The sequence below is a fragment of the Vidua chalybeata genome, chromosome 14, assembly GCF_026979565.1.
Source record: "Vidua chalybeata isolate OUT-0048 chromosome 14, bVidCha1 merged haplotype, whole genome shotgun sequence".
Classification (NCBI taxonomy): Eukaryota; Metazoa; Chordata; class Aves; order Passeriformes; family Viduidae; genus Vidua; species Vidua chalybeata.
Window position 1 is genome coordinate 12,936,411 of NC_071543.1, and position 12,290 is coordinate 12,948,700.

A 12,290-nucleotide genomic window follows, 5' to 3' on the forward strand; every position below is an offset into this window, starting at 1 on the left:
GGCTTTCCCAGATGGCCAGCTGGCTCAAACACTCCATCTCCAAGTCCCCCAGGAGCAGCAAGGACGGGAGGTTTCAATGCCAGTCCCCCAGGAGCCACTGACCCACCTGCTGACCCCAGCCCCAGCAGACACAGATGAAACAGAGACAAAGCTTTTGACCTGCAACTGTATTTGGGGTTTACTCATGCCATTGCTTGAAGAAGGGCCGGGGGCTGCGCAGACCACGCGCGCTCCGGATGCGTGAAGGACGCAGGGACACGAACGCCTGGGAACACTCAGCAAGCCCACGGAGCAGACACGAGCAGTAAATGAATTAGGGTGCCACACGTTTCCGACTCCAAAAAAATGCACGGGAAAAGGTCCTGTGAGTCATCAAATCGTACCTCAGCCTCCCAATCCACCCCCTCTCAGCATTTTATCTAACACAAACACCTCCAGCGATACTCCACTCCGGCTTGTGAGATAGCAAAGCCCATTCCGCTGCCTAATGGCCCTTTACTGTTAAGACCGTTTTTATCTCCCAACCTACACAACCCCTTTTTCTTAAAGTTTCAAGTCATTACACCTTGTAATGCCAGTCTCAGCCCTTGCAAACAACCTTCTCCTTTTGCTATAAATCACTACGAACTCATTTTCAGAAAGGAAGTGTCCCTCAAATTACTGCGACCGTTTTATTAAATTGCATTTGGATGCTCACACACCAATCTTGGCAAGATTAGTGAGATGATGAGATGCCAGGCACAGCAGCCTGACCCTCTGACACCCAATTCCCACGGCTGAGAAGGCACTGGCTGCAGCCCCTTCCATGGGTGCAGGAACACCAGGCACCATCAGAACTGTGCCATTTATGCCATCTTGGGGAACAGCAGTGTAAATGCTCCAGCAATTTCACATACGCTCCCAGCTGACAGAAATAAACTCTAGAGCTGCACTAATTTCAGCAGCACCCTGCCTCTTCCTCCTCCTGACAGGGAATTTTTACTGGCGGTCGGGTAGCAGTGAATTTAAACCATTACATTTGACTTTGAAGTACAATTATTCCTGCAGATAGGTGGTTAGTACAGCAGAAGTGAAAATTATTTCAGTGGATTTAATGTCAAAAATAAAAACCCTCAAGATTGTCTGTGGGGACTTGTGGACTCCTTCACAAGGCTGAAGGATTTTCCTTTGATTTTAAGCATCCCAGGATAGCTTCAACCCTGTCATCTGATATAGGCAGGCAAGCTGTGCACACTGAGGCACACAAGCCTTCCCACCCAGATCCAATGGCAGTTTAAATCAGATTAACATTCCCCCCAAATTTACCCCAGGCATTGCCAAAATAAGAACCTGTCCCTGCTTAACGCTACATTCCTGCAGCCTCCTCCCCATGTGAGGGGGTTCTGCTACTCCATGCAGTGGCACCTTCGCCTTCTGCAGTCTGGAAGTGTCAGAGGAGTTCCTCCCACCCTCTTAACTCACCATTGGTACTATTACCCACAAGAAATATGCTGGTTTGGGTCAATTTTCCTCCTCCAATTGTTTTACAACTAGCATCATGCTTTAAATAGATAAAAGCAGTGACTCAACATTTAAATATAGTGGATTTTCCCCCAGCTTTTTCAATACTTTTTATTAAGAACCTTTTAAATTGTGTGATCAGGGGGTTGTACATCTGTCGGTGCCTTTTAATGCTCAGCATCTAGGGGGAGAAAAAGGAAATGCAACTGTTTAGAACCCAGATTTAATGCTGATCTTTATAAAGCTAATTAAAGAGATATAAATTATAAACCAACCTCATCCAGTAGGTGATTTAAGTTGGAAGAGTATGGGTACTATATGGGATGTTTATTACTGCTTAATTATCCTTTATTTTCTATTCCATCTTGTGTTTCACAAGACCATCTGACTCTGGATTCCTCGCCTGGTCTTTCAATGTTGGCCAGATGATTCTCATGCAAATCTAGCACCCTATAAAACCAGATCTTTTAAAAGAAAACATTACAGTGAAAAATAGGTTTTAGAGTAAAAGTTTCCTCCTAACAAAGGTATAATCACTGTCATCAGTGGAGTTAACTTTGGGCACCCACTCCCCTCACAGATTTGTTACAGTCACATGCACACATCCCACAACCATTGCAAAGACCAGGAAGAACACTGTTCAGGATGTTGTTAAAGTTAACCCCTGGGGGAAAAAATAAAATTAATGATCTCACTATAAAACCACTGCCTGGGGAGGTTACTAAATTTTAGGGTTCTGCTCCTGCTCTCTTAACTATCAAGAGAGCAACTTGCAGGCCTGAAATAATTAAGAACAGAAAACTCAATTATCTAGTAAACTAAGCTTTTAAACCACCGTGCTAAGCTAAATGGAAAGGCTGCACAGGGAGGAGCATCATTAGTCCCACTCAGGAAAAACAGAATAAAAGAGCAGGAGTACAAAGGGAACCAGCTCATGAGCAAAGGCACATCGAGTTCAGCAGGAAGAGTTGGGATTTTTAATTTTTAAACTGTACATTGGCATACAGCAGCTGCCAAAAAAAAAAAAAAAAAAAAGAAGAAACATGCTGACATGCTCAGCCAGCCACATGTAAAGCATTACACCTCAGCTCCAAAAGGTTAATCTCCTATTTTCTTAGGGTGAATCCATATTTGCTTCCATCAAAGAAAATGAACAAAAAGCTGGAAATAACACTTTGCTGTGGGAGAAGGAAAAGAGACACGCCAGCAGATATTTCTGTCCAAATAAATATTCCCGAGTTTTCCATTGTCCCTGAGCAGAGACATCCATCCCCTGTCCCCATCCTGCCAAGGCACCAGCTCACCCCTTCCCCTCTACCCACAGACCACAGCCCAATTACCTGTCACCACCAATAGAGAAACCCAAATAGCAAAGAGGAGAGAAAAACAGACCAGGAGAAATGAAAATTCAAGCTGCTGTTTATAGATAGGAGAAATTATGCAGAGAAAAGACAAATGGAGGAAGAAAACCAAGACAGGCAACATAGGAAAAAGAGAATTTAGTTATTACTGAGCATGAAGCTACCCCAGCACAGAACCACAGGCTGACTGAGGAGCTGGCATTCAGTCTCATCTGCATCAAACCCCAGGAAAAGCACTCTCCCATCACCCTGCCTTCACTCCCCTCCAGCACAAGAGCTCTGATCCAGGTCCAGTCAAGATGTTGCCAAGAATTACATCCTCCCACCCCTCAGAACAGTCAGCCACAGCTGACAGTAGTTAGGCTTTGCTGTTCCCCACCTCTAAGCAGGCCAAAGCATGCTCCAGAGTGACAAAAACCTGCTCCCCTGACTGCAGGGCCAGAGGAGACCAAGCTTCTCACTGCCTGGTGCACGCCTGCAGCTTCTCCCAGAACATCAATGCTGCTCACGAAACAGCATGACACTTCCCTCACATTTAACAGAATTGCTTTTGATTTTTTTTTTTTTTTTTAATTAGAAGTGTGGTCTCTGTCTACTTCAGAGCTCTCCTACAGTGTGCTGTGCCAACGTCCCTCCAGCCCACACACCACTGATGCAGTAAAACTGAGAACTGAGCTGTGGGACATCTCTCCTGAGTGAGTTGCAACTCAGCAGCATTTCCACCACTTACTCCTTCAGCAACAACTGCTCATAATGCAAAATGGGACTGCCAGAAACAATTGTTTTCTGTTTGTGTCAAAAAAAAAAAAATCCACATTTTAAATAAGTTAACTTCAGTTTCTCCAGGGTGGTGTGATCCATTGGGAAAGGTTCTCAGAATTGATTCCACGGTGATTTGTGGCTGGGAACTCCAAAACTTTTTTTAATTGACAGATGTATGAAAGGAAGAAAAGTAATAAACAGATGCCTGGAAAATAGTCCTTGAGTGATGTTCCCCTATTACAGAGATTTATGCAGCTGCTACTAGGAGAAGCAAGTGCTCTGAAGTGTAATTACCACACAGAGTCATGCAAGATGGGCCAGATCCAAGGTATAAGCAAGCAGTCATTGCTTTAATTATGATCAAGTTTATGTACTTAGGCAAATGTAAAATCCACTTTCGATTTGGTATATGGGAACTTTATCATCGTAACAAGCTGGAAGCATTCACTTGAAACACCAGCCCTGTTACGAGGTATTGATCCAGCTGCCCACAGGCTCTGCAGAGAGGCAGAGGGCTCCTTACTCCTCCTGGCTATCAGGGATGCAGCTGGGGCTCACAGGGGAGTGAGAACATGACTGAGGAACCCCAGCAACCCAAACCCTGCTGGGAAGGGAAGATACCAGGGCAAAAACACCCACTGCAATCACAGCCAGGCCAGGCTGGAGGACACTACTGCTTTCTGGGGAAGGACCGATCACATTGCAGCATGGCAGCCCCAGCAGCCCCTCAATACAACGGGAGTCATCCTCCAGGAACCTGCCCACCTCTCCATCACCTCCCTGGAGTGTGTAAAAACATACTCAGCAAAGTTACTTAGGAATCAAAGCAGGAATCTCATTGATTTTCAAAGAAACAACTTCCTTCTGACAAACAGAATTTGTCAATTCAGTCGTGAGAAGAGCAGCTCTTTCCTGCAACTCTTCAAGCAAACATTTCACTGGAAAGTATTTCCAGTGCCACTTCCTTACTGACCAGGAGACTAAGGCCACGTGGGACAGAGAGAGAAGAGATGCTGTTCCTGCAGCTAGTCTGAAAGGAGCATTAAGTGTTGAAATTTATATGAGAAGAGAACATAAGGACAGGTAGGGATAGGAAATATCTCTCACCAGGACTTAAATCTAAACTCCCCTCATATCTCTCACAGCTCCTGATAAGCTGAGGACTGCTGCAGTCCTACAGACCAGAAGACTTGGGATTTGCACCAGCAGGCACAACACCTCACAGTCCCAGCTCAGGGCACCCCATTTCCCCCCCTCCCTCCCTCTCCTGTGCTGCAGCAGATCACTGCTGAAGGAACTCTTGTGTTTCTGGCCTGTGTGACACCGAATGCGAGAAACGTAACTCAACACATCGTTATTAAAAGCAGCCACCGCTGGCAGTGATCTCATTGCACCTCCCCTGCCTATCACGATTGCCTGTTATCTCTTCCTTTTCATACTTTGATCACAAGCTTTTCAGGGCAAGCGTTCTCGGCTGCATATTGAACCCAACACAACAGCAGCGAGCTCTCCAGGCAGCTCCGTATCGCAGCCATCAAACTGATCCCGTTTGTGTACACACACTCCCAGCACACAGCCATCCACCTGGAGCAGCCGACATTCCCTAGCTCCCAAAAAGCTGCAAAGAACCTTTAAAAGGCAAGGAATTCAAGTATTTCACTTACATCTTAAAATAGGAATGAGGCATATATACAGAAAGCAGCCTTGCAGGGGGTAGGTAGTGAGGTCTGGTGTAGTACCACCCCGGCAGCCACCTGTAATGGGAACTGCAGAGCAGAATAACACCTCTCCCAGACCTATCAGGCTCCCACCGCGCCCTCGCACCCCGCACAGCCCGGGGAATGCCGCTCTGCCTCCTTCCAGCCCCATCCTCTGGAGCTGCAGCAGCCCGCGGGCTCAGGCTGGGACGAGGGTTCGGATGCTCTCGGAGAAGCCCTAAAGAGCGGGATTGCCTCGGACCCGGGCACACCTCGCGCAGAGGAAAGCGGCTCCGGCGGACTCGGGACCTGCAGAGACGTGACGGGTGCGCGGAGCCTCCTCCCGCCGGCGGGGACACCGCGAGCTCCCGGGGACCTCGCACCGGACCCCCGACAGCGGCATGCGAGGACGGGGCCGGCTGGTCCCTCCGGCAGCGCCGCGGCTCCACCCGACAGCTCGAGCTCACCTCGGGCACCCGGGGTGAAAAGCCCCCTGAACAAACCGAGCGCAATAAAGACCCGCTCGCCAGCGGGCTCCCATTACCGCGACGTAAGCGCAGGCTCCGTGTTATCCCCACATCCGAGACGCCGAACCCGGCGGCCGGCAGTCCCTGCCGCCGGGGAGAGCGGGCAGCTCGCACCCGGCTCCGCAGCGTCCCGCAGCCGCACAGCGACCCCCGCCCGCGGCCCCGGCTCGAGGCGCTGCAGCCGCTTCGCCCCGCACCCGAACGGCCCCGGGCGACCCCCGGGGAGACGATGACGGCCGGCCGGACACCACGGGGAGAGCGCTCTCACCTGGCACGGGGCTCTCCGGCACCCACTTGGCTCCGGGCTGCAGCACCTGGAAGGCGGCGCGGACCGGGCGGCAGGCGGCTTCCCCCGCCGGTTGCGCGGCCCCCGGGGCACCGAACAGCGCGGCCGCCAGCAGCAGCGGCAGCAGCAGCGCTCCGCCGCTCGCCGACATCCTCCCGGGCCACCGGGGCGCTCCTCTAGGCGCTGCCAAAGGACATGCCCGCCGTGCCGGGACCGGGAGCAGCGGAGCGGAGCTCGGCCCCGCGCGGCGCTCCCGGGGCGCCTGTCCCGGCCCCGCGCGCGCCGCCCCGCCCCGGCCCTGATTGGCGCCCGCCCCCCGCCCGCGGGAAACTCGCCCCGCGCGCGGCACCGCCCCGGCGCTCATTGGGCCCCGCGGGGCTGAGCCCCGCCCCCCCGAGCCACGCCCGCCCCGCCCCGCGCCGCACCTGTGCGCGCCCTCCCGTCCGGCACCGACCCCGACACCGAGCCCGATCCCGGCACCGACCCCGATCCCGGCACGGACACTGATCCCAGCACGGACACTGATCCCGGCACCGACCCCGATCCCGGCACGGACACTGATCCCAGCACGGACACTGATCCCAGCACGGACACTGATCCCGGCACTGACCCCGATCCCGGCGCGGACACTGATCCCAGCACGGACACTGATCCCGGCACCGACCCCGACCCCGACCCCGACCCCGATCCCGGCGCGGACACTGATCCCGGCACCGACCCCGATCCCGGCACCGGCAAGCCGCGGGCTCACACCGCTCGGAGCGCTGCTCCCGGTGTCCCCTCGCTCGCTGCCTGTGCGGTGCAGACCCCGTGTAGCCCCACGCGTGCACCTGGTGTGGGATGCGGGATGCGCGGTCTCTCGTTTGCACGTGTCGCATGGGTTCACGGTGCTGCACCCTGAGTGAATGGAGCGACTCTTCAGCCCTTGCCAGGCAGGGCTGCAAGGGAGAGCGAAGTTCCTCACACTGCACTAAACCCTTCCCGTAAGGGAAGAGGGACAGAGTGGGACTCACCTGGAAACTCTGCCATGAGGGTGGAGTGGTGCTGAGTGCAGGGCCGTAAGCATCACTGCCCCTCCTGGGGCACACTGAATTCTGCATAGCTCAGCCTCCAGAACACCCAGGAGCACCACAGGTCTGGGGTGCTGTTGGGTGTGCACAGGACAAATCACCAGAGGAGCTACCCTGGAAACAGGCAGCTCTACATGAACAGGTCATATTCCTCCAGCATGACCATTTCTGCACCAGTTTCCAGATGCAGTTGTTGGGAACAGCTCACTCACTGAGCTGAGGGTCCCTCAGGGTCTCACAGGCCTGGTCAGATCCTGTGTCCCCCAGATGAAAGGACATTCCAGCTCCGTCTCACCAGCAAAACACCCTAAATACCAACATTGCACCCTCATCTGGAAGGGGCCCACGCTGCTCATCACTCAGCAAGCAGCTGTACAAAGTGGGAAGCAAGAAGGTGGGGTGAGGGAAGGCTCTATTTAAAACAGCAAGGGTCGTGTATGAAAAACTGCCAAAATAGTGATTGCCCAGGCAGTCTCCTCACTGCTCGCCCCCAGCCTGCACCATGCACAGAAAAACAATGACAGAGCAAGTACAAGCAGAAGAACAGAAAAAAAATCTATTTAAAATTTCCAGTGCAAATGCAGGATCAAATTATTGCTAATGGCTCACTACCAGCTCTTTTTCACTCTGAAATTTTGAACAGGGGTGAAAAATGGAAGTCCAAACTGTGTATTTGTTCTAAGAAAATGCCTGCCAGGGAGAGATTGTTAAAATATATTATGGATATGCGTCTAATAAGCTGGAATGTGCAACACGTCTCGTTGGTTAATGGATTGTCGGAGCCTGTTGCTGTCCACAGACTGCACTATTTATTATCCCTTTATTGTTTCTAGTAAGCATGACTGACAAAATTCCCATTAACCGGGCAGCAAAAAGTCCCACTTTGCAGGAATTCAGAGAAATCCAGAAATTTCATTTTGTTCAGAGGTGCAGGTGCTCCACAGAGCGAAGGGCGGGCATGTGCTCGGTGATACGGATGAGGAGCCATCCTTTACCCATTTTCATTTCTCCTGGTGCCTTACGTGGAATACCAGCACACAGGCTGCAGCTGATGGGAGCCACATCACCCCAGATAGCTGCTGCACCTCTTCTGCATCTCCTTCATTGATTTGGTGATGGATTTGTTATGTTTATGCAACAGTTTCGGGTACAGCATTGTGTTAGGTCAGGAATCAATTGGACTGAATTGCAGAACACAAAGGCTGGTATTTGAAGGCAATATTTATATACAATATTGCAATCTATATTATGTTTATGGCCTGAATTACAGTTGTCTAAAAGGCATTCAAGCATCTCCTGTGTTCATCTTCAAACCTGCTGTGTGTATTTCATTTAAGTACAGGAGGCTTGTGCTGCTCCAGGTAAGTACACAGATATTGTCAAGCATGCCATTAGAGCAAAGAATTACACCCAGTGCCAAATAGGTGCCATTTAGGTATCTCTGCTCAGATGAGGGAGTGCTTTAGGATTTCAAACAAATTAGAAAACAACATTACTGCTCTTTACTGGATCTGGCTTCACAGTGGGATCTGACATTATCTCGACAATGACTCCCTGTGAAAATAAAGTATATTTATCAACAAGGAGATGTGTCAAAAGCAAGTTAAAGCTTCTAGAAACATGTAACAAAACCAAGTGGCAACCCTTTCTTTCAAGTCATTCTTCTGCTGGCAGGAAGAAAAAAAACTCACATTTCAACTGGAAACTTTCCCTAATGGAAACTCATTTTCCCCAGTTTTCACTCTAGCATTACTGACTTTTCTTGGAGTAATAAAGTCTAGGATGCAGCTAAATGGAAATAAGGGGGGAATGCCATCCTATCTATGGACCAACAATACTGTCATGTTCTGTGGCACCTCCAGCCCCCAGCCCAAAGGATGCTCTCCCCCTGCAGTGTCTGCAGAAGCATTCCCAAGGTGACAATTGCAGACCCTCTGACTTCCATCAGAACTGCAACATCAGCCCCATGAAAATCTGAAGCTATTTTCCTGAGCACAGGCACGTCCATATGGCCTGTCCTTTTAATGTGAGGGTACCAAATGCAGGTCTGTCCTGGAGGAGAAAGCAGAAGACTTGCTCCAAGATCAGAGGCAATGTCACTGGGTTAGTTGTCTGCCAGCAGATGTAGTAAGAGCCAAGTCATTGTCTCATATCCAGGATGATAATTTCCCTTGTTACAACTGCTCACACCGTAAAAAATTCACTTAATCATCTACCTGCCTCGAGCCTGTGAGTAATGAGAGACAGGATCATGTGTAGCTGATTTTATCAAATGCTCTTATGAAGTTCTCCACTGGGAAAACCCTGAATCAATTAAAACACCAAGGAGAGATGTAGGAGAGGGATTCATGCTCCCCAGTAGAGGCTCACCAGGTTATAAACACATTTCACTTACTCTGTGGATGGGATGGATGAGCTCCATGGGGACAAGGTCAGCTGGGCCATGTCTATAACAGAGGAAATCCTGGAGCATCTGTTGACACATCTGTGTGGTTTTGGCACATACCTGGCAGTCTACATGGGCATGTTTGGCCTGGATTTCTCATCCCTGCTGTGCTCCTGTTGTGCTGTCTACGGCACAGCTGCATCGCTTGAGATCTCGTAGGTCCTGCTGGAACCAGGAGCTGCAGGCAATGACGTCTTCTCCCTGTCAAAATGACCCTTCCCATCTTGTTCTGCACCCCTGCAGAAGTTGCACTTTCAGGTTTTCATAACCATTTGTGGAGGAGGAGAAGGGAGAAGCTCTTCACTATATAACAGTACTTGCACATAGCCTGATGGAAAAAAGAAAAGTGCATTTGCCATGGGGCACTGGGAGAAATGATGGATTGCCAGGTAGCAGACATCCCTCCCCACTTTGGCAGGATATTGTATTCTGTGTGCCATACAGGAATGCTGATAGATCCATAAAGCATTAGCCTTTTCCTCACCCTAAAAAGCAGTGGCTGATAAATCACTGGCTCTCTGGAGTTTGTTGGGAGCTGATCACACGGCAGAAGCAGTGAAGCCTTCAGAGAGATACATCACTTAAAGACACTGCAGATGCCAATAGGGCTGTACATCAAGAATGCACAGACAAATCACTTTCCCTGTCCAAAATGAGATACTTCAGACCTAGAACTTTTTTCCAAGTATGTACTGGTTTCAGTCACACATCAGAAATGTCTCCAGAGCCTTGGAAAATCTCTGCACTCCGGTCCTGGAGATCTCCTCTTTTTTTACAAAGGGTTTGATAAGTCTTCTCTCCTGTTAAAGGACACAAAATTGCAGAATATTTCATGGGATAAAATCCCATCCAGATCCAAACTTTTCCAAAAGAGCTCTTAACTGTGGATGAGGCACAGGTTTTGCAGGGGGCAGCTGGCTGTATAGCTAACCATGCAGTCATCTGAAGGGTTTTGCATGTTTTGTAAAATTAAAAATGCACAGACACAGTTGGTGTGGCTCAAAAGCTCCTTGACACGCCCTCCATCTCTGGAGAAACCAAAACAGAGCATAAAAGGATAAGACACACAGTGTGCTGCAGTTAGGGGCACCCTGGTGGTGGGATGCAGCCTTCAGGGAGGAAGGATCTCATAGCACTCCTCACCACTGCCCTCTCTTCCCCAGCACCCAGAGAGTGGGGCTGAACACTGGCAAAGCTCCTGAGTGCACGAGAATCACTTGAGAAGTAGCTCTGCAGAGGGAATCAAACAGAAGAGATGGGAGAAAACTATTCACCATGCACTGCTGCCTCTGCTGGGAGCACAGGGCAGGCATTTCTCAAGCTGATATTTTCATTTATCATCTCCTGGTGATTAATCAACAGAGAGACATCGCCAGGAGCCAGCCCAGAAGGGACCAGCCCAGAGCATTCACCTATGGAAATAAAGTGCTGCCAACAATTACCAGCCCAGGGCTGCCACACCAGGGGTACCCCACTCACACAGAGAGCTGGGATGTAAAATCACAGAGCTGTGGATCAGCTCCAAAAAGTGGGAGCAGCCTGACGGCTTCAGAGGAGGCACAGGGGGCACTCTGGATATAACTCCAGGGAGATGCAGCACTCCTACCTCCCTGCAAAGCTCAACAGCACAACACAAGCTCTGGAGCTGCTGGAGCAGAGGTGATGTGGTGCACAGTGCAGGGTCAGAGGGCAGAGCCACACTGGGCCTTTGCAGCCCAGGCAGCCCCAAGTAAGAGCTGTGGGGCTGCACACGCTGACAAATGTACGATGAGGAGAGCACACAGCTCTGAGACGGGATTTACAGCAGAACCAATGGGAGTTATATTGGATATATAAATTGTTCCCACACCAAAGGAGGCCACGATGTATTCAGGTGCAATTCCTGGAGTGCTTTTTTTCCTGCACAGTAGCTCTATAGTAAAACTTGAATTATGCCTTATTAAATTATTTTAATGTTTAATATTATATGCAAAAACTCTGTGAAGAGACATAATAGAGGACTACTTCTGCTGGGCTCGTGTGGAAGCTGCCTCCAGTTGCATGGTAATGAGGCATTCCAAAGGTATCAGAAGTGTTAGACTGCTCCTCAAATACCATTTTGTGGGTAAAAGAGCAAATGGGTGACCCAGTGTCAGCTTTTATACCCAATAATTCAATAAATTGTAGGGACAGAGAGTTTCTCTCCCTCACCAACAGATCAGGAGTCGTTGCTGAATCCAGTGGATTTGGAGCAGCCCCAGCAAGCACGAACTCCTGACAAGGGAGGAGACCCTGGAACAAAGGAATGTGGAGTCTCCATCCCAGGCAGGGTGGCTCTGGGGCTGCCAGCGGGCTACTGAGCTGCTCAGCCTCACTGTGCAGCAGGACAGGCACCACCTCTGCTGGCTGACATTTCCTCCACTGCATCTTCTTCCTCCCCCTCCCTCCCTCTCAGGCTCCTTCTCTCTCATTAAGGAAAGGTCACTGCACTCCACGGCAAGGAGAAAAAATTGCAAACCAAAGGAATTTCTGTTTTTACAGCCACTTTCTCCAAGTACTCACCAGGCCCCTGGGATTTTTGTGAGCCTCATCCTGCAGAAGAGAAGTGCCTGATGTTCCCCAGGTGCACATTCTGCTCACGATGGGGCACAGCACTGTTCTG

General features: G+C 50.3%; 1 protein-coding gene across 2 annotated transcripts in view; it reads right to left on the minus strand.

Moving 5' to 3' along the window:
* Positions 1-6,396, minus strand: part of GPC3 (glypican 3) — a 145,512-nt gene extending 139,116 nt beyond the window's left edge. For both annotated transcript variants that reach the window (XM_053955636.1, XM_053955637.1), the window contains exon 1: positions 6,116-6,396. In XM_053955636.1, the coding sequence (XP_053811611.1) occupies positions 6,116-6,284 (169 nt within the window). In that variant the 5' untranslated portion in view covers positions 6,285-6,396. The remainder of the gene's footprint in view (positions 1-6,115) is intronic.
* Between the last annotated feature and the right edge of the window lie 5,894 nt (positions 6,397-12,290).